Genomic DNA, 23,175 nt, shown 5'->3' on the forward strand with positions numbered 1-23,175 from the left:
TACTTCACACATTATTTTATAGTGTAAAAGTGCTTTGTAAGTTTAATTACAGATAATGCTGTGTATGCCTACTGCAAGACAGCATGCAGTATTCTAAAAAAGGTAGCATTAATTTTAATACTGCATTTTATAGCCTTGCCAGATACCAGCTAGGCCTACTGTCTCCAGCAGCTTAGGAAGGTAGAGGGACTCTTCATTTGCTCTCATACCTATGTAATAAAGCTATCTGTAAGTGGTACCTGTGCATTCTGTACATTATGGCTATCAACACTAAATTATCTTTTCTTTATCCTTTTGATGGGAGCCCTGACACATTGTTGAAAGATTTCTGAACATGATAAAGATGACAAGTTTTGGAAGAAAGCAAGCACATCAAGGGACACATATGAAAATGTCACTTTTCTGTTGGGGTTATCCTGACATGCTGGGAATTTTTCAGTGTTACTATGCATTAGCAGATCAGCAATATGACACATGCACAGATGTAGGACAGGCTTAGAAATGTCTGACTGTCTTAAAAATGTATGCCTCTTATAACATCAGAAAATAACATTTTGCACATAGGCGGCCTGCTAGTATAGTATACAGCAAACATGTTATTCAACCCATTTTTATATATCCAAGGCTCTTTAGTAGCAATCACCATGTACCATTTCATATTTCACACACTATCATAGTAGGACTCTATGGAAAGGTGAAGGTATATGCAAGAGAGAGCACCGAGAGCTGCATTCAGAGTTTGCAACATCATACAAGTTACTTTCTGAAAGCAGTCTAAATACATTGTGAATATACATGCAATAGTGCATCCAGTCCAGCTGCAGTGATGGCACTGAGTAAAAAAAAAAAAAAAAAAAAAAAAATCTGACTTGGCCAAAGTACTTTTTCAGAGGTCTAACAGTAAACTTCAGTTTCACACTGTGTAACAGACATGCTTTTCCCTTCATATGAGAAAAACCCACTGACTGAAGGAGTTGTTGCTCAGTCTAGGTAAAATATTTGAAACCATTTGGACATCTGATAGAAAGGCGGTAAAAGAATACTGCCGAATTTTTCTACTACGCAGTTCACACAATAAAGTGGACAATTAATCACCAGATGCCATTCAAGCACAGCTCCCTCAGACTGGAAATGGGGTATTTCTTGAAGATTTTGTGCTTTGATAGAACTTTGGGGTAGGAATAGGCTTGTACTTCTATTCTACAAAAATGGTACTTCATTGCATACTTCTGGTGGAAAGCTCCTGTCATGGTCTTGTATCATTAGCATGGGAGTCCACCAGTAATAATGAATTTGGATGATTAAAATCTAAGATTAGAAGGCATCTGGAGTCACTGCAGTGCCAGAAGCACCATCAGAAGAAGTAAAACTAACAAGTTCCTTAACACTTAATGATCACTGATAACAGAGTCTTCCACAGCATTTCCTGTCTTTTTCATCCTCTAGAAGTGGCATTAACAGCATGGCTACTGAACATTTTCATGAGCTACATTTTATCTCTGGTACTTAAATTTCCCATAGAATTTCCATCAAGTGTAGGTGAAATAATCTCTATTACATGCACTGCTTAAGACTGTGAAGCATTCTGTGACTAATTAGGTGGACTTCTGATTAAAATGATATTAAGAAATGTAGGTGACCTCATCAGTTGGAAGAGATGTTGACAAATCACAGCTTCCAAAATGTTCTTGTATTTGCATATTAATAAATACATGTGAGTTTCTAAATATGTATTTCAGGTATAAATGTAGACACAACAGTAAATTATTGGTATATGAGATGAGTATTCTTTTCAGCCATACTGAGAAAGAGAGAGATGAAAAATTTATCTCAGATGTACAGTCTTAAAAAAATGAATCTAACAACACAGCATTCAAATAATGCATATTATAAAGATTCTAGAGAGGTTTATATCATGTTTGGGTTTTTTTTTTTAATCAAAGTATCTTCTCCATGGAAACACTGATTACCCTTAGAACCAAATTCACATTAAACAAAATTTAGTGCTCTCTTTATATCCACAAGATGGTGTAATTTGTCCTTATATGAGATGGTGGTTTAGAACATGGTGGTTTTGCCCTTTTCAAGTTTGGAATAAAATAATGATACAAAAAAGAAAAATCAGTTCACTTCACCGGATGGAAATATGTGCCTTGCATTAAATATATCACCTGAAATGGCTTAGTTCAGAGCAGGGTTTATAATTCCTGCTTGCCTTCCTGCAGTGAGGCATGGCAAAGAGACCACTGCTCCAAATGTCTCTATTATAATTTTTTTAAAAGATTTTGCACCACTATTCAGCTAAGCAGGAGAACTCTACCAATGACTACTCCCTCCTCCAGTGGGCAAAAAACCTCACATATACTTAACTCTGAACCCACAACAATGTAAGAAAGAATACCAGTTACCAATGAGCAGCAAAAAGTAACGTACTATGTAGTCTGTCTTACCTAGTGTAGTATTTAAGACTAGAACGAGATTACTCTTGCTATAACTTTACTGCATTAAATTGGGTGACTATACTTATGTATAAAATGCTCCTTTCAAATTTTCTTGTCCTCTCAAGCTTAAGCGGAAACCTTCATTCTGCACTCAGTTGCTCAACTTTCTCCAACATGATCTCCTTAGAAATCAAACAACAGCCTGAATTTAGCAGAACTGCACAGAGGAAGCTCCACGTTTTTAAGGAGTTTTCTCTATTTGACTCAGGGTATTTAAATCAGGGTGCCCTTTAAGTAGAGAATCTGTAGAAACGCAGGTCTCAATTTGCCTCTGAAATGATGATGTTCTTTGCCATCACACAATTTCTACTATATAATCCAGAAATTAGATTATTGCCTTCGGTTTAGAAGTTCAGCTCCACCAAACTGTCTGAGATTTCACTATTCAGTGCTCCTTGAAAGACTGAAAAGTAGTAAAGGGGATGGGGAACAGAAAGACAAGCTATATTGATGAAGGTTCCTAAAGTTCCCCAAATTTGGCAATGAAAAAATCACTCCAAAAACACGACAAGCAAATGGAGTTAAGAATACGCATTTATGACATTTCTGAGGTTTGTTTTTCCAGGTGAAAAAATCACTGTGCTTCAGAGTTTCAATGAGACAGAAGCAGATAATAGTGGGATTCTGCATATTTATTCTTTCAAGATCCTGGAAGAAGCAGACATACATTTGCAGGGAATACATTTGGTCTTTAACCAATAACTGGGACTTTTTATGATTCTGGTTGCTATAAATCCTTACAAAATAGAAACCATGTCAATGCTCTTTATTAAATTACTAGGCCTACTCAAAAAATTGCCTCAAACTCAGTCAATAATAACAGAGCCTTCCCATCTCCAATTGTGCTAAAATAATTACAAAGTCTGTATTTTGCGGAGGAGCTACTTAGCCAACCTCCAGTAGCTCAGGTCATATCTTAGAGTGCACATGTATCACACCACTTACTTTTAATGTTGTTTCACATGTTGTCTTATAAACTGTTAAGTTTTTTTTTCAGGTGCATATAGCTTTGCCTGATCATAACAATATTTTAACTGAAATCCTCCGTTATTCATTCCTGACTCAACTGCTTCTAGCAATTAATTTCTGTCATTACAACATTCTTATTTTCAAAAGTTAAAAAAAGTTTCTAAGCAAGCTGGCTAAAAATTAAGTAAGTAACGCAAGTTTCAAATCCTCTCCAATGACTATAGCAGAGGGAATAAGAGATCTCCATAACTGGGATACCAGAAATATAATTTGCTTTATCTCTGTGACAGAGAAGAACTGCAGTCTCATGCAGTTCATGATTCTTTATGACTACTTCTGCATTACCTGAACTTACACCATTGATGCCATAACTGGGACAAGGACAAAATAAAAAAACAAAAAACCACCATCTAACTGCAGGCACTTACCTAAGATAGTCAAAGTGAGGATGATTTACATCCTGAACAGAGTAAATGCGCTTTTGGAGCTTTCTCCATTAACTACAAAGGGAGCTTGGCGCAGCTAACTTCGTAACTTGGGTGTATTGGTTATGTATATAAAGCTAAGTGGGTTGAAACCCAGCTAATCTCTCTGGCTGAGTCAACAGTGACAAGCTAAGAAGAGGTATACATAAAACTTGATAAAGATGACTATTCCCAATGATTAGCGAAGCACATGCAACTGGTTCAGAGAAACCTTTTTGTCACAGAAGATATCACAAAAGCAGATCTGGTTAATAACAAGGTACCATACCATTTCTCTATGTTTTGATGTATTTAAATAGAAAGAAAACAGATAAGAAAGAACACTGAAACAAAAAAAAATAAAAACAGATGATCTAACTTCTACCAAACAGGATAAAATATTCTTGGTACTAAGGACCTCTAAGGAAATGAAAACTTGACTAACAGTGTATTTTTGCTGTAGGAAATTGCTATTGTTGCCCTATTGCAGATGAGGAAGGAAACGACAGAAAGGTCCTACAGAAATGTTCTCATTACAATGAGGTTTTAATTATCAGTAAGTTTGCAAACCCTTCACTTATAGCAGAATAGAAGCAAAAGCACAAACCAGGCAAAATTGAAATCTTAACAAAATAGGCTTAAAAATCCAGAGTTCCACTGAACTCTTATTAGTATCTTATCATTAGTATATACCACCTTTTAAACTTACCTCTATAAAGCCCAAAGAAACCTTCGTAACGTAGCACTTTTTTGAAGCAATCAAAGCTGTTTTTATACATAAGTTCTCCCACAAAAGAGCCTGTAGAGCGCTGGTTTTGCATTCGAGTTTTTACCAAATCAATTGGGTAGACTGCAGTGGCTCCAACAGCTGCAAATAAAAATCAAGCTATAAGAAAACATGATTTTGCATTTGCAGTGTTTGACTGGGAATTTTCCACTTCCACATTTTCGTCTTCCACATTTATATCTGAAATATCAGTTCTATCTTTTTTCTCCACAATATATTCTGGATACATTAAACTACCTCCCACGGTTTTAACCAAAAGCACTTCCTGGCCCTACCTCATTATTAATCTGATTCTTCTGAAACTGGTTTGGTGACAAATCAGATAGCAACACCACCTGCAAACTCCAATGGCTTGTAAATTCCAAAACTCTCGTAGACCACATGACCTTTCCCTTGCCATCTTATAGTCATCCCATCCCTTAGACACGGCTTCAAGGGAAAGACTGAGAAGCCTTCCACGTTTAAATGAAAGGCAGAAGGGGAAGAAGAAAAGAAGAAAAAATGCAAGCTGTGAAGATGAATATTCTTTTGCTCAGCCATGACTAACCTCCAGCAACTGAACCAAGGGCAAACCTGTACGCTGATTCTGCAATCTGGATGAGAACAGGTCGAGACACATCGCCTGGAGCTTTCTGTCAAGGAAGGATTTAAAACAAAAGGAAAGACAAGAAAAATAATCAGAACATCATTATTTCACGAGAGAACATTTCATGATCAGACAGATGTAAGTATAAGATACCTGGAGAAAATACCACAATACACTGAGGATTTTGTTTTCAATTATTATTTCTTTTCCACTGATTTCTAAGTGCCGTATAACGTAGCCTCTTCGGATTGGAATAGCAAAGAAAAGAAAGACTGATACTACAACAAAATTATACAGCTCCAAAATCAATGGTCCAAATGTGCGTATGAGGGCACACATATTGCATCTTAAGTAATTAATTTTCTACAGCTAAAACAACTCCAGTTTGGAATTTCTTTCTACTGTCGACAAAACCAGGTATACCTATTATTTCTCAGGCTATCAAAACAAGTATGCAAGCATTGCTCATCCATATTAGCTAAAGGAAAACAAGGTTTCATAAAGCACCCCACAATTTCATTTTGCTCACAGTCTATGAGTGCTAGATTCAACCCAACGAAAAATAAATTTCAGAAGTGCTCCAGATGGAAAATTGCTATCTAATGAAAGATAAGAATTAGGAAAACAGAAGTTCTGCAGGGGCATTAAGTCTTCCATACTTACTACCACTTTTTGTAATACTTGTTTTTTTAGGATACTACAAGGAAAAGGACAAAATAAAAATATGGATATATTTTTTCCTGAAAATGTGTTTAGGTTTTAGCCAGTATTCCAATAGCTGGAGTTGGCCAGAAAATAAATTGAAGGTATCAATGTAGCTGAAAATCTTTCCAGTCTCAGCATCAAGCAGCTGACATTAAAAAAGAATTGATGGAAAAATGAAAAGGTAGGACACACATGCAGAAGAAATGGTAAGATTTAAGCAGGTTCATATGTCCCAGCCTCTTAAATTGGCATAAATCATACAAGCAAAGACAGTGGCCCCAAAGCAAAAACTGAAGAAGCTGCTACTTTCACCATTGCATTTTTGGCTACATTTTACTGCCACCTATTGTAACTTACGTTACTTGATATTCAGTCCAATGCAAATGCTTTTAACTCCTTTAGGAGTCTTCTAGGAATAGATGGTGAGCTTTTGGGAGCCAACTCATTTGAATTCATCCCAGCATAGTCAACATTTAGTCACTGCTCAAACAAACAGAAAACCGCCACCCTAGATACTGTCTTGGAGCGGTGGTGGGGATGTTCACGTGTAGGGGAAGGAGGAGAAGAAGAAAGAGAAGCAAAGGAGACGCATGTGTATACACACACACACAGGCCTGGCTTATGGCCTGGTAGTCCTAAAAATGTAGCCTGCATCAACTCATTGTGGTCAAACTGGCGTCTCCACACAGACACAGAGTAGGAAAAAAAAAACCAACAAAAAAACCCTTCTCACAAGACACAAAGTTAAGACTGCCTTAAAATAGAGACAGAGAGAAACAGAAACAGAGGGTTAGTTTTTAATCTATCTGGTATAGAAACTTGTGTCAATAAAAATATAAGATATGCTAAAATAATATGAAAGCTAAAAAAATCAACAGGTTTGACATTTAAAGAACACTCCTATTTCTTTTTGCCTCAAACACAACAAAAGTTCATTTTCTGTTATACCATTGAAAGTCAATATCCTTTAGTTTTTGCAAACGCAGGGAATATTAATGGTTTTACTGAAACTGTGATGGTAGACTAAACATAATCTCTCCTATTTTGATATTCAGCAGAGCATAAGGCAAAGCAGAGGGAACAAGGGCTGCCATTTAATAGGCTAGATGCTGAATTTACCATCCTATTCGAAGCAGGAAGTCTTATTTCCTCATTAAAAAGAACAGAGAGCAACAGAATGACAAAACATAAACACCTTAATTAGGTATACACCTAATATTTACTGAACGGCTAGATGACACTCATATACGTTTTATCTTTCCGAAGTAAATTACATTTAACCTGTCAAAATGCAGCCCAGGAGAAAGGGGCACAGAGAAGAGATGGAGAGGACATGACATAGGTTAAAAATAAATTCTAACAAGAATCTGTATTCCTCACAGATATTGCAGAATACAAGAGAAAAGCAACTTAGCTGACAACACAGAAGGAGGTTGGCTATCTATTTACCTGGAACTGGAAATAGATAATAGCACCATACTGGCTTCTGTTCTTACCTGCCTCTGAGCCTCAGCCAGGTTGTAGGGCAACGTCCCTTCCTCCAGAGGAGCAATTCTTTCAATATCAGCTAATGTCATGCGCCTGAGGAAATTAATTCAGCTTAGTGTTTGCTTAGAGATGGGTTTTCAGATCACAAGAAGTTACCTGCACGTGACCACTACATTACACTCTCCTGTTCCCCAACACCACCTCCTGCTCCTTCCAAGAAGGAGAGAGGAGGAAAGGAAAGAGAGGAGGATAGATAATTCTCCACTTACCCCCGTGGCTCATATAGATCTGCTAACTGAAACAAGATGTCAACTTCCATGGGTGTAACCTGACCAAATTTCTGAGCTGCCAGAACAAACTCCTCTGCAACAGAATAAAAATACAGAAAAGAAAAACTAATCAAATCAGAACAAATAATCCAGAGCACCCCGGAGTTGCTTTATATTTTAGTATTAAGTAGAAGATGCTGGTGGGGGAGGGAGAAGGGGAATAAAAGTGACCCACCACAAAAGTGTTCCTGCCACTACATAATGTATGTTTTAAATGGTCTATCCTTCATGCAAATAAGTACAACTATCTGGTCTTAAAGCTTAGCGCTATCGGCAGGATTTAGGATATTTGACATACGGTATCAATCAGTTGCGGGTCAGAGGGAAAAAAAATAAAATAAAAAGCAAACAGAAAAAAACCCCAGGAGTCAAGAGATGTGGAACTTTTCATGCATAGTCCCAGTAGGCCACATTAATGAAACTTTGGCGTTGCACAGGGAATTCTCTATAAAAGTGGTTAGATATAGCAGATAACATCTTGTTCCAAGCTTGTAGATCAGCTTACTGTGCCGCCAATACAAGTTTATGGAATTCTTCAACTACCCTTGAAGGTCACTTTAATAGGCTGCCAATTTGGCAGGAGTCCTAGGAAGTTTTTTAAACTTTTAAATATCTTTACATACTTTCCTCACCCTGCCCCCACCGCCACTTTACTAGGACCTTTTTTTGATTGAAACAAAATGAAAAACCTGGAGGGTGGACTCCAACAGGAGTGTACAAAACTGAGTGGCATACCAAGGAATGCTAACGAGGCAGGCTTTCTCCCCCTCCCATTGATTTAAAAGCATACAGATGAGGTCCCTCCACCCGCCCCAACCAAACGCCCAAGGAAACTTCCAGACTGCAAACATTTCTACCAACCCTTAGTGACTTCCACATCTTTTCTATTTCCAGCCAGGGTACTGTAGATCTTTCTAATGAGCTCCATGTTGTTAAGGAGAGAATTAAATCCATTAAAATAGGAAAAGCTGACCTGATGGGAAGTGGTACCTCCAGCAGCCTAGAGTAAAGACAGTAAAAGAAGAAAAGAGAAAGGAGACTGTTACAAGACTAAGAAAAACCTTGAAATAAAGGTTTTCAAACAATGTTATTTTATAAGAGTGACAGTAGCACAGGGTTGCTTTTTTAAAAAAAATGCAAAATAAAGAAAACTATGAAAGATTCTTATGTTACTGAAACTAATCATGACCAGAATGTAAAATTCTCCCCACCCTACAAACCTAAACAAATACATATGCAGGATTATAACAACATAACCAGTAGTAATTTACAAAGTTCAAGTTTCAGTACCGCTCCAGTTGGAAATGTTTCATAAGTTGGCTTATTTCTAGTAATGAGGAAATCTACTTCTACATGTAAAGTATATTACTATACAGAAAATTTCAACAAAATCGAAACATATTCTGAAAAAGGTCAACTGAAACATTTAAATTCACAGGCATTTCAAGTCATGGAAAACCAGCAGTAAGCTCTCAGGCTTATATCAGGCAGTCAAACAAAATGGGAACAATAAGGTTCAAACAGTTATTCATTCTCAAATGAGAACTGAGCCTAAACCTTTATTTTAAAGTGCTGTTGGGTCTGCACACAGAAAAATTATTGGATCAATTCCCTATTTAAAGTATAAGATCAGTGATCGAGCAAATTTCTGAAAACAATGCATAAACTTTCCAGAATTTAATTGACCTTGAGGGAGAATCAAAAATCTTATCTTATGTTTTATGAGAGAGTATATGACCCAGGAAAGCTGATAACAAGACTGGGGAGAGAATCGAGGAAGAAAGTATTAGATCTCATTGTCAGTTCCTAAGTCTTCTGGCTATGCTTTTTGCTGTATGCTTCTTGCAGTATTCTGTCCAGAGTTTGCAGTTCTCATCACTTCACACATTTCCCTTGAATTCTCCCTTGAAAGTCAAAGCAGTACAGATTTTTTTAAACCTGGATATGGCCAGACTTTGTATTACTTGGAAAGTGCTACTACAAGTTCCCAAGGTTAGAAACTGTGGTCAAAACCGAATGTACCTTTTTTTTCTTCAGTGAAATTGCAGAATTGTAATATTTAATTTGGTTTCTGCACTTCAAGCTGAAAAAAACTGTACGCTCAAGTGTAACAACTGTCAGTTAATATATAGTGAATGTCCTTGGGTGATGTTCCAGTTCATACACTGTCCCAGGTACTTGGAAATTACACTCAGGAGCTTAAAATTGACATTACAAAGCAAGTCCTTTGAGGATGGCTTCCTAAATGGGATGCAATGGCATTTTGACGTATTTGACACAGTCTACTATGATGGAATGACTGGAAATAGTCAGGCAAACCCTACGTTTGTAGGCCATTACTAAGGTCCATCTACCTGCTTTGTGTTTTGTCTCAGACCAGGAACATGGAGGATACATATTCTGCAATAAGGGTTAACTTTCATATGTGTACATAGTAACTGCTAAATTCAATACTGTGCATCCATAAACTGGACTATGTGCCACATATAGTGGTCGAGGTACATAAAAAAAGGGATCCCGTGTCTGTATCCCAGGTCTTTCCCAGTTGGGATATCAGAACTACTCACAGCTACTAGACATTCTTCTACAAATGGTGTCAGCATGTGTGGCCGAATAGTGACCATAATGTCCCTGAAGTCCATAGCTGTGACTCTTCCGGCCTGAGCATTGTCTCTTTGCACAAAAGCTTGTTTTGCATGTTCTAACTGTATCTCCTGAAAACATATAGAGGGGGAAAAAAAAAAGTTAGGTTCAAAATCATCACCTTAATAGTTAGATTTTATATAATGCAATCTTACAAGATATCTCATACTTCACAAAACACGATTACATGTAATTAATTTTAATTGGATATTCTATGTGTAACTTTCAGCCTTTTCTATCAGTGGCATATATGGTTTCTATCATTGAGCTCAATATCTAGGACAACCATCATGATTTCTCTGCTGTCTGGACATTAGGTCATGCAATTCATTTAACTGATAAATGGAGGGCACATATCAACAGTCCAGTGCAGGTAATCTCCCACTCGTGAACATTAAAGTGTTCCATGATGTGTATTATCCAGTTTATTGCATGTGTCACAGCAGGTCAAAATACTTTCTGTAAAAGCGTTTGCTACTCCTTGAACGAGGACAATGCAATCATCAGAGATTTCCACATAGATACCCACTAATCTTGAAAGCATTCCCTCAAAAAGCATCCTCATTTAAAATATAAAGTTATTTGTCTACAAAAGACACCAGCAGTTTAATTTAGAACTCCTTGTATCGCGACTGATTAAAGATCAGTTCTCAATATTTCAGCAGTAGTAACAGGCAGAGATCAATCACGAGCATTATCTGATGCAACCACCTGATAATCTCATTTTGTGATTCAAATGTACCGCTGAGAGAAGAGGGGAGAAAAAAGGCATTTAATCTCTCAAAACTGTATCTTTTCCTACTGTGACCTTCACCCTTTCTTCATAAATTCCTGTTAGAATACTTTCTTATTTTTTTATTTTTCATTTAAAAGGAACAATCATGCACAGATAGTAACTTGATAATACGTATGAACTTTTTGTTCAGTTCTACAGGTTTGCAAAACCAGAAATACCTTCTGGTGCTGTAGTTAGACTTCCCAATCTATATTTCTTTGCTGAATGGAGGAAAAGAAATCATTGCCATGTCCACCCTTTAAATTTCAAGGCTTATAAAAACTTCTTCACTGGAAATACAGTGCTTAGTCTGAATACGTATTCATAATCAGTTATTCAGAAAATGGAACCAGAGCAAAAGTATGACAGCAATACTAAGCAAGTCTTACAGTGAACCGACACTATCCCATTACTTCCATTATATTTGCAAATATATGCCTTAAAAGTCATATTAAGCCAAGACTCAGGCTAGTCAAGAATCACCAGCACGATGTATTCACGGTGAATACAATTTCCTGTAAGTTGACATTTATCTCACAGCAGCATTCAAGGGAATAGAGAGTGAAGGGCGAAAGGTAAAATCAGCCGGCGTAGGATCAGACCTGCCGGAGGCCTGCAGCCGCCATCCCTCCTTCTGCTCATGCCACAGCCACCGACGCGCGCTGCCACTCAAACCATGCTTGTCTTTTCATTTCAGCCTCCTGACCTCTCCAATTTTAGTCCTAATTTCTAATTAAAACACTGTTCCCTGACCTGAAAGGTACGATGAAAACCTCCTAATATATTAGGCAGAAGGAGGAAAGGGGTGGGGGGAAAAGACTGATCAACGTTTCAACACTGCGTTTCACTCGCAGAATTATTCAGAAATTTCTGCGTTTGATGAGAAACGCTTGTGGGGGTTATAATTTGAAGTGTTACAATTTCAGTTCTGTCACGTTTCCTTTACATTACAGCCCCCTATGTGGAGGTGTTACAATTCAGCAATAATATTCACTCTGGCTGGATGCAGCCATGTAAGCTCTTGCTTCACTCCAATTGTGACTGTAATTTCAACAGAAATTTGGAAGCAAGCAATTTGGGGAGGTTTACAGTGGGAGGAGCACAAGAACACAAAAAAACTTCATCAGCTGGAGGCAGAGAGCTCTGAAGAGGAGTTAGGTATAATAACTCTTGTATCCCTAAATACTCACACCCGGCAGGTAGAAACATATGAACAAATGAACAAAAACGTTTGTCATTAAGTGGCAGCATCACCAAAATAAAAATAAATTTAATTTAGCAGAAGGATTACATGGGAAACTGTGAATGTTGCTTTCTTCTCCTTCTCTCATTCAATTTGTTTTAACCACTGAAACTGCTGGCAGCGTCGTGCTGGCAGAACCCAGCACTAAAATGCAATAAAAAACCTGGGCGCCCCTTGCAGAAGTCCAATCTGTTACCATCTGTGTACACCCATCAGTGAGCTTGGAGGTGCGTATACCATTGGTGGGACCTTGGCTGACAGTGATGTCTCAGCCACAGAAGCAAAGCAGGGCTCATGTTCCAGAGAAATACGTTAAGTGCATGTTTCTTGCCATCACCCAGCTAATTGCAAAAAGGCTGTTAGTACTACAGTTGAGTACAAGCCAAAACACCCCATCCTCTCCTTGCTAACGTGATTCCTTTCAATCTTCTTGGTACATGTGGAACCCACTAGAGAGAATAACTATCCCACCTGGTTAAACACATGGTCAAGGACTCAGTGCTGCCATTTGCCCACACTCTCGTCAGCTAGGAAAGAGCCACTTAGCTGTAGACAGACAGCAAGACAAACTCTGAATAGGATGATGTCAGTCTTCTGGAGCTCTCTATTCGCACCTCTTCCTTAGTTCAGAAATGGAACGGTTTAAGCATACTGCAAATAGATACAGAAGACTCATCCCACCTTCTCAGAAAGGTAGGGTCTTTTTAGGCTATGGTTATTTTGAGCTGTGCTACGCATTTTCCAGTTGCACTGAGCAGAAAAAAGCACAGGGACCTTCAGCCACGTGACATTCCCAAACCATGACCATGGCAATGACACAGCATCCAAGAACATGCAGACTATTACATGGTAACACACTTAGTCTTAAAACTAAATTTCACCTATAAAGCCTGTCACAAAAAACCAGACAGATGTCACTTCTCTAATCACTGTACATTGCATAACAATGTAATAAACTCCTTAAAGTGTTTAACTCAAAAGAAAGGCTATCTATTCCCTCAGTCTCCAAGCCTGAAAGTTGAGACATCTCACAGCATAACTAACTACGTTTCAAAATGAGGCTCAGTAGCTACTAACAATTTATCAGGGAAATCTTTATGAGATGTTCGTAACATCGCCTCTGCTGTGTATATGCAGCTAATATAAAAAATACCACCTTAAAAATAAACTGAAAAACAATAAAGCAAAGTTGTAGTGTTTAGAGATGCTGACTTGCAATAATTTTTATTGTTTCACCTATTTCAGTCCAATATTGTTTATCTAGACAGATTAAGGTTTAAAGAAATACAATCCTCACTGCTTTGCAATATAAATTACACATCCTAAAGAACCTTCTCCGACTAGACTTTCTGAAAACTTAAATATACTTAGAAAACAAGCTTCTCCCTTGATGGCGGAAGTCCAGAATTCTCCCAGATAGCATAAGACCTTGTGAAAAATTAATTTGCACATCATGGCAGGCATGCTGGCACCAGTCTTTTCATGAAATTATTTCCTATCTAGAGATTTTACCTCAGCTTTCACTTACAGCTCAGTAAAAGCTTCTTTACTTTCCACTTAGATAGAAATTTATGTTTGGGTTCCATCCCAATGGATCTACAAGTCATCAGATACAGCACAATCCTTTCCACTAGAGTAGATCCTGGCATCCAATTATAAAGAGTACTACTTCATCAACTAATATGCTGGGCACAAATAAATTCCCAAACAATGTGAAAATGGATTTACCAGGCCCACACATAAGCATATGTTAAAATTCATCCTGCGGAATAGATTTTACATGCTGAGAAAGGGGCCAATGTTGCTCTTCGTGAAGCAGACTTACCAATTAAGTGATGATGGAACATGACCATATCCAAAGATATAGACGTGATGGATATACAGTGGAGATATATGAGCTAATTTTCATCTAGCAAAATGAGAAGCAGGGTAAAACAACACACCTTGAGCTCTGGGTTGATGGAAATAGATTGTTAACTGTGTTAGAGACAAGCGGTTTGGAGGCTACACTATTGGGCATCTCTGTTACTGTAGACAAAAAAAGTAGTGCCAGGATATAAATATTCAGAATCCCATATAAATTCTTCTTATTTAAAGCCAGAAGAGATCCATCTTGTGCATGGATAAAATATACTAACGTTATTTTCCACATACCTTCAGCTTTGCCAGAACTGATGATTAGCCCAAATGCTGCGACAGATAATGAATATGTAACAACTTCATGTGGCGTAATAGGACCCAACGTGAATGAATTTGAATCTAGCTGGATTATTTCATTAAAAGTTGCAAATTGCATTGTACTTACAAAGCAGTACCTGAAGCACCTTACAGAACCATCTGGTCTATGTTAAGTGCAATGTAAAGAGCATTCACACATCAGGAATGCAGAAAGGTAATTTGGTATCCACTGTGGTCTCCTGCTGTCTAAGGTCCAAGGTCTAGACATCAGACCAAGGAGACTGACTCAGGCACAGGCAGAATGTCAGAAGGAAAGGCTGGGTACCAAAGGTTACACAGCCTAAAGGAAGATTTCTATGCCTGTGAACATTAACTCTCCAATTTGTGCTGAGAGTCATTTCTGTGCCCAAACTTCAGTATCTATAATACAATGCTGCAAGGCAAGAATCAGCAAGAAACTTATGTGTTTCAAAGTTCTACAGTTCTAGAAAGTAGGTAAACGTGTATATATATATATAATTACTGTGACTGACTGAACATCCTAACAGACCGTACTGATACCAGACAACTTCAGCAGAGTCTTTGGACAACTAATTTATTTTAAATTCCTTGCTGCCTGCACCAATGCTGAGACCATCTTTATTAGCAGCCTTAGAACTTTTCCTGAATGCATCTCACCTCTCTAGAGGACACCCAGAATCGTCACCCTTATTCTCTATGTTTATACTCTTTCTCCCTCTTTCTGCCCTATATGGATCATCACCAAAAGGGCTGTCTGGCTACCAAGGACCAGTGATGAGTTCCAACACAACCTTTTACTCTGCACTACAACTAGCTAAGATTCACTTTTGCAGTAGAGCCAGTTAAAAAAAAAAACAAAACAACAAAAACGAGGCAGGGCAAGACACACCAAAACCAAACACAATTCTCCCCAGAATGCGATCACATCCAAGAAAAGTCCTTTTAGACAAGGAAAGAGGAACACCCCTCCACAGGATGAGAAAGCCTAGTAGTTAGGACTCATCTCCATGGTTAGAAAACTCCTGCCTCAGCTGTTGCTTTTCCTAATTCCAAGAAAAAACATGAAAGAACCCAAAGACACAAAGAAAGAAGTCAAATCTTCCAAATACCCAGCCATGAGGTTTCGGGCTCTTTTAGGTCTGTAGCTCTAACCTCCCTCACCGCTCCCACTTTTTTTTTTTTTTGGCCAAAAAGCATCCTTTTTTTCATTCTGGGTTTTTCTTCAGGTTTTCCTCAGATCTCTAAACAAACAGATGCATGAGGCAAACAGGAGTGGTACTCTATTAAGACCGTGATTTTAACCCACCAAAATCAGGATACACGAACATCAGAACATGTGGCCAGAGACATTTTTTCCTAATCAAGTAACACATTTGTTCTTTTATCCAAAAGAGGTTCTAGTTCACTATTCTGTCACAAAACTGGTCTATGTCTTAGCTAGTTAGGAGTTACAATAGTCAATACAAAACCCAAGGGAATATGATTTAATCATGTGATACCTGACGTCCTCTTCATACAAAGTTAATTAGGCTCTGTTCTACAAAGTCAATTTGAAACATTTGTCTCAATAGCATTATCTTAATTATTCCTCATCAAAATGATACCACCTCCTACTGTGAACTAACATACTTGTGTAAACAAGAAAAAAAGAAACCTTGCAGTCTTGAAGCAGGTTCCCATTTTAAAACTCTCTAGTGTAAATACTAATACAGGCATTAAGTATTCAGAAGGAATACAAATAAGAAACTCACGTGTTTTACCACTTCAAGGATCACTTTTCCTACTGAAGACTGTTTTTAACAGTACTGCTGAAATACAGATAATCTGTTTATTTTTTTATTAGCACAATATTTTGTTTTCTGTAATAAAGTACCCTAAAGTGTGAATAGCCAAGAATTCCTTGCAAAAGAAAGATTGTATTTTATTCTCTACGTAGCACATTTCCCTGAGACTCTTAATTCAAAAAAGGTCAAAAGTAAGGAAGTGTGTGGAAAAGGCTTTCAGCAAAGCAACATCTTTATTGGATATGAGCACTGAATTAAATACAAATTCGGTAAACATGCTGTTTACAGGCAGTACTTCTTAATACCAGTCTGGCAACTGGATCCAAAATGTTCAGTAGTGTTATTTAGCATTCTTTGACTCATGTGATTTAAATATACAGGAGATTTTCAGACTCTGAGGTCTAGGTTTTTGATTTCATGTCTCTGTCTACACAACAGTGTAGAAAGAAAGAAACTGCACACCAGGTGCCAAAAACGAAAGAAAAGAAAAAAACCCCAGCTAGCCTGAATCAGCAATTTTACTACAAGCATACCCTATTTATCAACACACTATTAAAGTCCAGCACTATGACTATAAAAGCCTACTCTTGGTCTATCTTGCAACTTTCCTACCAGCGTGGTATTTGGCAAGTTTGCAAATACTTTGATTCTTGCATTCTTATTGCTCTTGACAAACTGTATAGTATTAGACCCACCAGTAAAAACTGGGTGAACTCCGCGTATGTTAGGTGCCTTTTTCTATCCTTTCCAAAATGCAGCTGTACGAACTCCGAATTCCAGTTAAACGGAATGTGCTGATGAATTGTGGTCTGGCCAAAAACTTGCTTAGCATCCTCTGGGAAGAAAAGAAAAATGTTCATTTAATAATAAAATAACAATAGATACAAGCATATATTTATACAAGTAAAACAAATACGATATTTTCTAACAGGAAAGCAATACTGTTCATACAAATTAGTAACATATTGTAAAGCAAACCTGATTTTTTTGTTGAACAAAATCATAACAAATGAAAAGTTTTGAACGCTCTCACAAACACAATCTCTGAATAATCTCTTTATTTGTGAAGTTTTATACTCACAGCATTTGATTAGAAGAGACTCAACTAGATATTTCAAGTTTCAAAGTCAAGCAAGAAAAGATTAAAATTAAAAGACAATTTATAAAAAGATGACTAAAGCTAACCAATTTTCAGCATAATCTTTTCAAACTGCTAACAATGAGAGTTTTGTGTCACTATAATTCAGGCTTTTGTATTATTCCCAGAGTTTTCCACATTCAAACAAATCAACTACAAAAATACCAGTATTTCAAGATCCACTTTTCTATAGTTACCTTACAGGAGCAGTGACATGCAGGGCAGGGGATGGGGGGGACATGGCAGGCAGGAACACAAACTTATCACCACCTCCAGCACTAAGCAGACTCTAATCCTAGACCTCTGCTACAAGGAGGGGGGTAGCACGACCAGTTTGTTTGATCACACCTAAACGCAAGCTTCATAGTTTAGTTCAGTTTAGTAGTCGTAACGGGGCAATGGTTTATTACGGGCTTGGCAGATTTTTTGGTAATACATGGCATTTTTGGTGAAGAAACAACTATTTGAAACACAGCAAGTTGTACAATCAGTAATAAGGACCACACATTGCTGGAACGGGACTGTACATATTTTAACTAATGGAAACAGCAACAAGATCGAGGAAGTACTTGTTTCACACGACAGCGCCCGCTTCAGTGTGATAGTCTGTCTCAGCCAAAAATATAGGACAAAGATATCTTCCGAAGACAAGATCAAGGCCAGAGGTTCCCAACTGCTACATACCTTCCTAATTGCCATACGACTCCTCCAGCAACTCCAGCCAAGAGCCAGTTCTTGCCTCCTGCTAGTTCCTGCGGGCACGGAGCGCTGGTTCCCAGGAGACGCTCCCTACCCCCAGGCAGGGCCAGGAGCTGGTCTCCTGCTCTCTTCACGCTTTGTGGAAGAAAGACCAGGAGCCCAAACCCAGAGCTCCTGTCTGTCTCTGCAAGCACCAGGGCTGGAAGCCAGTTCCCAAGCGTGGCTGGTGCCTGGGGGCGAGGAAATCAGCACAGCTTTGTGCCTGCCTGTGTGCAGAACAAGCTGGGAGCCACCTCACTGGAGCCAGCCTCTGCCTACCAGGCAGACCTGCGAGCCGCCTTCCAGCTCACCCTAGCCCCACAAGCAAAGGTAGGAGCCGACTCCTTGGAGCCATGAGGTTCCATCTCCTGCACAGGTTGAATTCTGGCTTCTGGTTCAGCCCATGCCAGCCAGGCACAGTGGCTCTGCTGACCTGGGTGAAATTCCCACTTTCGGGCAAGGAAGCAGGAAAAAGAGAGAGCGGGGTGGGATGGCTGAGAGCCAGGAAGACGTCAGGAAGTGCCCAAGTGAATGAAGGATAAAGACATAGGAAAAAATGGTCCCAAGGAAGTGAAAGGGACAGGAGTCCTGCCGCACAGACCCAAAAGCACTGCAGTTGGTGTTAGCCACTAGGACAGCTTGTTCTAAGGTGTGCGGGCTGTTCATATTCTGGGATTCACGGGGAGAGTAGAGATGATACTGTGAACCTCTTCCCATCCCTCAACACAGTCAGTAGTTTCATCTTTAAAAACACATCACCCACTGATCCCAGGGAATCAGTGGTGAAAGAACAAGCTGGATTTAACTTAACGAACAGAAAGGCTGACCCCAGTTAACCTCAAATTCTTAAAATTCAGAACTTCAAGCCCTAATGTCCTATGAGAATTTTCTCCAAGCAACGTCACACAGTGCCCCCAGGACAGCATTGTTCATTCAAGTCTTCAAGCTCCATCACAGTCAGCTTGGATCTTGTCTGCCAGCATTCTCCAGGAGCAAAATTCTGCTCTCAGGGCAACAGGAGGGAAAGCCAATCAGTTCAGGGTGAGGTCCTGTCCCTCTACTGAATGTCTTTTATTTAGGATGCTTCCTACTGACACAGCTCGAGGCACCTTGCCACATGTCATTGGAGATCACTTCTATAAAGTTCTTGCTTTCTGCCAGACTTCCTTCCCCACCCCTCAAAGAAGGGAACCTGCATGAAGAAGACAGACTGTGTTGTCCGCAAACAAGAGGAAATGAAGGCTGTCTCTTCCTGGTAGCGACCACTCTGCTTTTCCAGAGGAATGAAGATATTTCCAGAACAGCTCCAGTACCTGTCTCTTGCACAGAAATCAGATGCTCATCTGCTTTCTCTTTCTCTCCCATCCCATCTTCTGAGTTTCCCCAGAGCAAGACACTGATATTGTTTGGATGAGATTAGGAACAAGTCACTGTTTACCAAAACCTATGTTTGGTTGGACTCCAGATTTGTCTTTGTCAGAGAAAAAAGGTGCTTTCTTACTTGATGCGAGGTAAGATAGGAAAATCTTAGCTAGTATAAAAGCAGTCTCAAATTCCTTTTGATGGGGCCGGGCTCCTGACAATCTTTACTTCAACTTGTTAACATATGAAAGTTACAGAGTGTCCTCTGATTATGCCACTGCAATTTTATTTTAATTAGTTATAACACATTAGCTATCTTGAAGGAACGATGCCTCTTGCTCCCCCAACTCTGTGCCTTGTAAACCCTCCAACTAAGTGGCCCCAAAGAAAACTTCCAGCTCAAGAAAATCAAACATCAAGATGTGAAAAGAATGGTAATTTCAGACTAAAGATAATGTTTAATTATTTGCATTACAAATGGCAAAGGAACTCACAGCAATGAAACTGAAAACCTCATCAAGCCAGCTAGGAATATAGTAAGGTATATACCCAGGGCATTGCATTCCTTTGTCTATTTTAGAGATTAAAGGCTACACGCATGCCTCAGAAGTTCATGTAAGTACAAATATCCTTCTGAACAGTCCAAGCAGGAGATGTACACTTAATTTTTGCTGATGACTTGGAAAACACAGACTACTGCATTAGCGTAGGTATTTAGTACAATAGCAAGAGAACTCCCTACACTACTTGATCTTTTCAAAATCATACTGTATATTGATGTCAATATGTCTTAGCAACTAATACCAGGTACTTTTCTGACAGAGTGCATGTTGGATTATACAGTGCAGATAGGTGACTGGAAGATTGCCTACTGTGCTTCTACCGATTCCTTGATGGCATGAGACATGGCATCCTGTTTGCCACTGTCTTCTCACACATATCCTGTACTTCCTTTTCGCAACTATTTATGGTTCACAAACTCCTATATATGCTCAGTTGACAACATTTTTCCTCTTTCCTTGCTAGTCTCATCACTCATTCACCTACAACATCACTGACTCAAGTCTTGTCTGTAGTCAGATTGCCCGATTCAGACATTAAAGACCACTCGTGCTCCGAGAACAAATCTTAAGTGTTTTAGCCTGTGATTTAACCATCAAAATGTATCCAATTACATACTAGAACTCATGCCAAGTTATTGTTCAGTTCTAACAGTACCATCTCCTAATCATCTAAGTCCAGTACTAAAATAAAAAATGGACAATTTTAAAATGTAGTTTCACCTTAAACCTGCAGCTGAAGTTCCATGGCTATCCACAAGTTGCTGAACTAAACACAGTAAAGAGCAGCAATGTCCTTCAGTAGCCAGGACGTTTGTTTAGACTTTTTTTTTAAGGAATCTGTTTCAGAGAGTCACAGAATAATTTCTGATGGAAAGGACATCTGGATGTCATCTGGTACAACCTCCTGTCAAAGCAGGTCCGACCAGTTCAGGTTGCTCAGGTCCATGTCCAGCTGAGGTTTGAGTATCTCTAATGATGGAGATTCCACAACCTCTCTGGGCAACTGTGGTTTGATCCTAAACCAATATTTAATCAAAATATCTGATAAACTGAAGCTTTTAAATCCATATTAAAACACTGCTTATTTGTTTTAGTTTTAAAAAGACAAAATGTCAATGCTCCACTGTCTGGAGCTGTAAGAGCACAAGATCTAAAGCTAGTAAAAGACACAACCATTTCTGTGTTTGCATTGTTTGAACCAGAGCTGTTAGAAAGGAAAACGAACAACAGGATCAAGGAGAAGATTTTAAATATTCATTTTTAGAAATCCATGCTGTCATTTGTGTCAATCTTTAAAAAACTAAACTTTGAAACTCAATTTTAAAACAAATTGCAAAGTTCTATAATAAATAATTGTTTTTCCCCATGCTGCCTCTAATTAAAGAATAGATACCTTGTCATTGGTTTCTGATCACTGTACAAAAAAGATGTTCTATTTTCCCTCCAGGTGAACTGCCTGCTAGTTTACAGTGGGGGATTTTTGTCCTTTGGGTCCTGGGGACTTTCTTCTCTCCATGTCACTGATGTCTATGCTTAAATGCTTACTGTACAAACAAGTATACTGCATTCACATTTCCACACTGTGATTAAGAATTATAACTAGAAATAGAGAGTGCTTTGGAATAACCACAGACCCACATGACACAATAAAGACCACTGCATTTCCCAAGTGAAAATTATCTATTTGGAAATTTGAAATTTTAAAGGAGGAAACTGAAAGTCATTCTCCCACTATATTTTACATTTAAGAAAAGAACTCAGAAATCCTCAGCTCCTTCTATGCATTAATGAAGTTTATTGGGAGAACTAGTTGCACATGCCATCTAATCACTTGACAGAACAAGCTACTAAAAATCTTTACAGGCTACAGCACATAAATAGCTGACGTATTAAATCTGAAATACTTTCAAATTATTTATTTGCACAAGTACCTAAATGTTTCATGCAGTGTCATCGTTCAGTCCAAGGAAGTTAATACTATCTCAATGCACATCTAGAAAAAACTTCATGATCATCTACAAAAATCCCGCTCCCCTTAGAAAATAGCTGCAACATTTCTGCAGAAAAGCTGTCAGAGTTGGCTTTATTTTATATGTCATATACTATATACATTTTATATATGATGTATGTTATACCTTTACGCATTCAAGCAATTTGTGCATGGTATATAAAATCTGTACCAAAACCTTGGGCCTTGATAAAAAAAGAGATTTACCCTGATGATAATGGTAATAGCAACTTCTGCAAAGAACACAGGCTACCTTCTGCAAAGAGGAAAACAAAAGACAAATTTCAAAAGACATGAACTATCATAAGTTAACAAGAGTTCCACATGCACCAATAACCTTTTCAAACACTTCTGGCAGTAACTGCTTCTGTATTCATCATACTCAAGGCCCGAAGAGGAACATACGAGCATTACAGCTACAACTTGGATTCAACGAAGGAAGCAAAATTAATGTGAAGAGTGTGGAATGGATATTTTAGTGTAAAGAGGTAAGTTTTTTTAAACCTGAATATGCAAATCCCTGTTATTCTGCTCAGACAAAAGGTGATACCTTTATAAAATCATGTTTTGTTAATGGTTAAGCACTTCTGTTCATGCATTTGGAAACAGTTTCCTTTAAATGGCTGTAATAAAAAAATGCTTTTTTTTCGAAGTCATTTAAAATATATCCTACACAGAAGAAAAGGCAAAGAAGAAGTCCAGTTGGTCAAATTAAACTATTGATAAGAGTAGCTGTTTCACTATCATGACTAGGAAACCCCAGCACCTTGCCAATTGCCAAGCAAGACCTGACCTGAAGCTCAGCGGAGATGAGAACAGAATGATTTCCATAAGCTTTGCAACGGGTCCTTATGGACCATTTGAAACAAATCTACATTTTTCCATAATCTTCA

At 38.4% G+C, this 23,175-nt stretch overlaps 1 protein-coding gene across 2 annotated transcripts in view; it reads right to left on the reverse strand.

Annotated features, from left to right (window-relative positions):
• Nucleotides 1-23,175, reverse strand: part of SLC25A13 (solute carrier family 25 member 13) — a 102,668-nt gene that overhangs the window by 34,396 nt on the left and 45,097 nt on the right. For both annotated transcript variants that reach the window (XM_075492860.1, XM_075492861.1), the window contains 7 exons: nucleotides 17,169-17,308; nucleotides 10,397-10,543; nucleotides 8,691-8,829; nucleotides 7,770-7,863; nucleotides 7,509-7,593; nucleotides 5,269-5,353; nucleotides 4,644-4,802 (listed from right to left, as the gene is read on the reverse strand). In XM_075492860.1, coding sequence (XP_075348975.1) covers nucleotides 4,644-4,802; nucleotides 5,269-5,353; nucleotides 7,509-7,593; nucleotides 7,770-7,863; nucleotides 8,691-8,829; nucleotides 10,397-10,543; nucleotides 17,169-17,308 — 849 coding nt within the window. The remainder of the gene's footprint in view (nucleotides 1-4,643; nucleotides 4,803-5,268; nucleotides 5,354-7,508; nucleotides 7,594-7,769; nucleotides 7,864-8,690; nucleotides 8,830-10,396; nucleotides 10,544-17,168; nucleotides 17,309-23,175) is intronic.

This window comes from Mycteria americana, chromosome 2 (assembly GCF_035582795.1).
Source record: "Mycteria americana isolate JAX WOST 10 ecotype Jacksonville Zoo and Gardens chromosome 2, USCA_MyAme_1.0, whole genome shotgun sequence".
Taxonomy (NCBI): Eukaryota; Metazoa; Chordata; class Aves; order Ciconiiformes; family Ciconiidae; genus Mycteria; species Mycteria americana.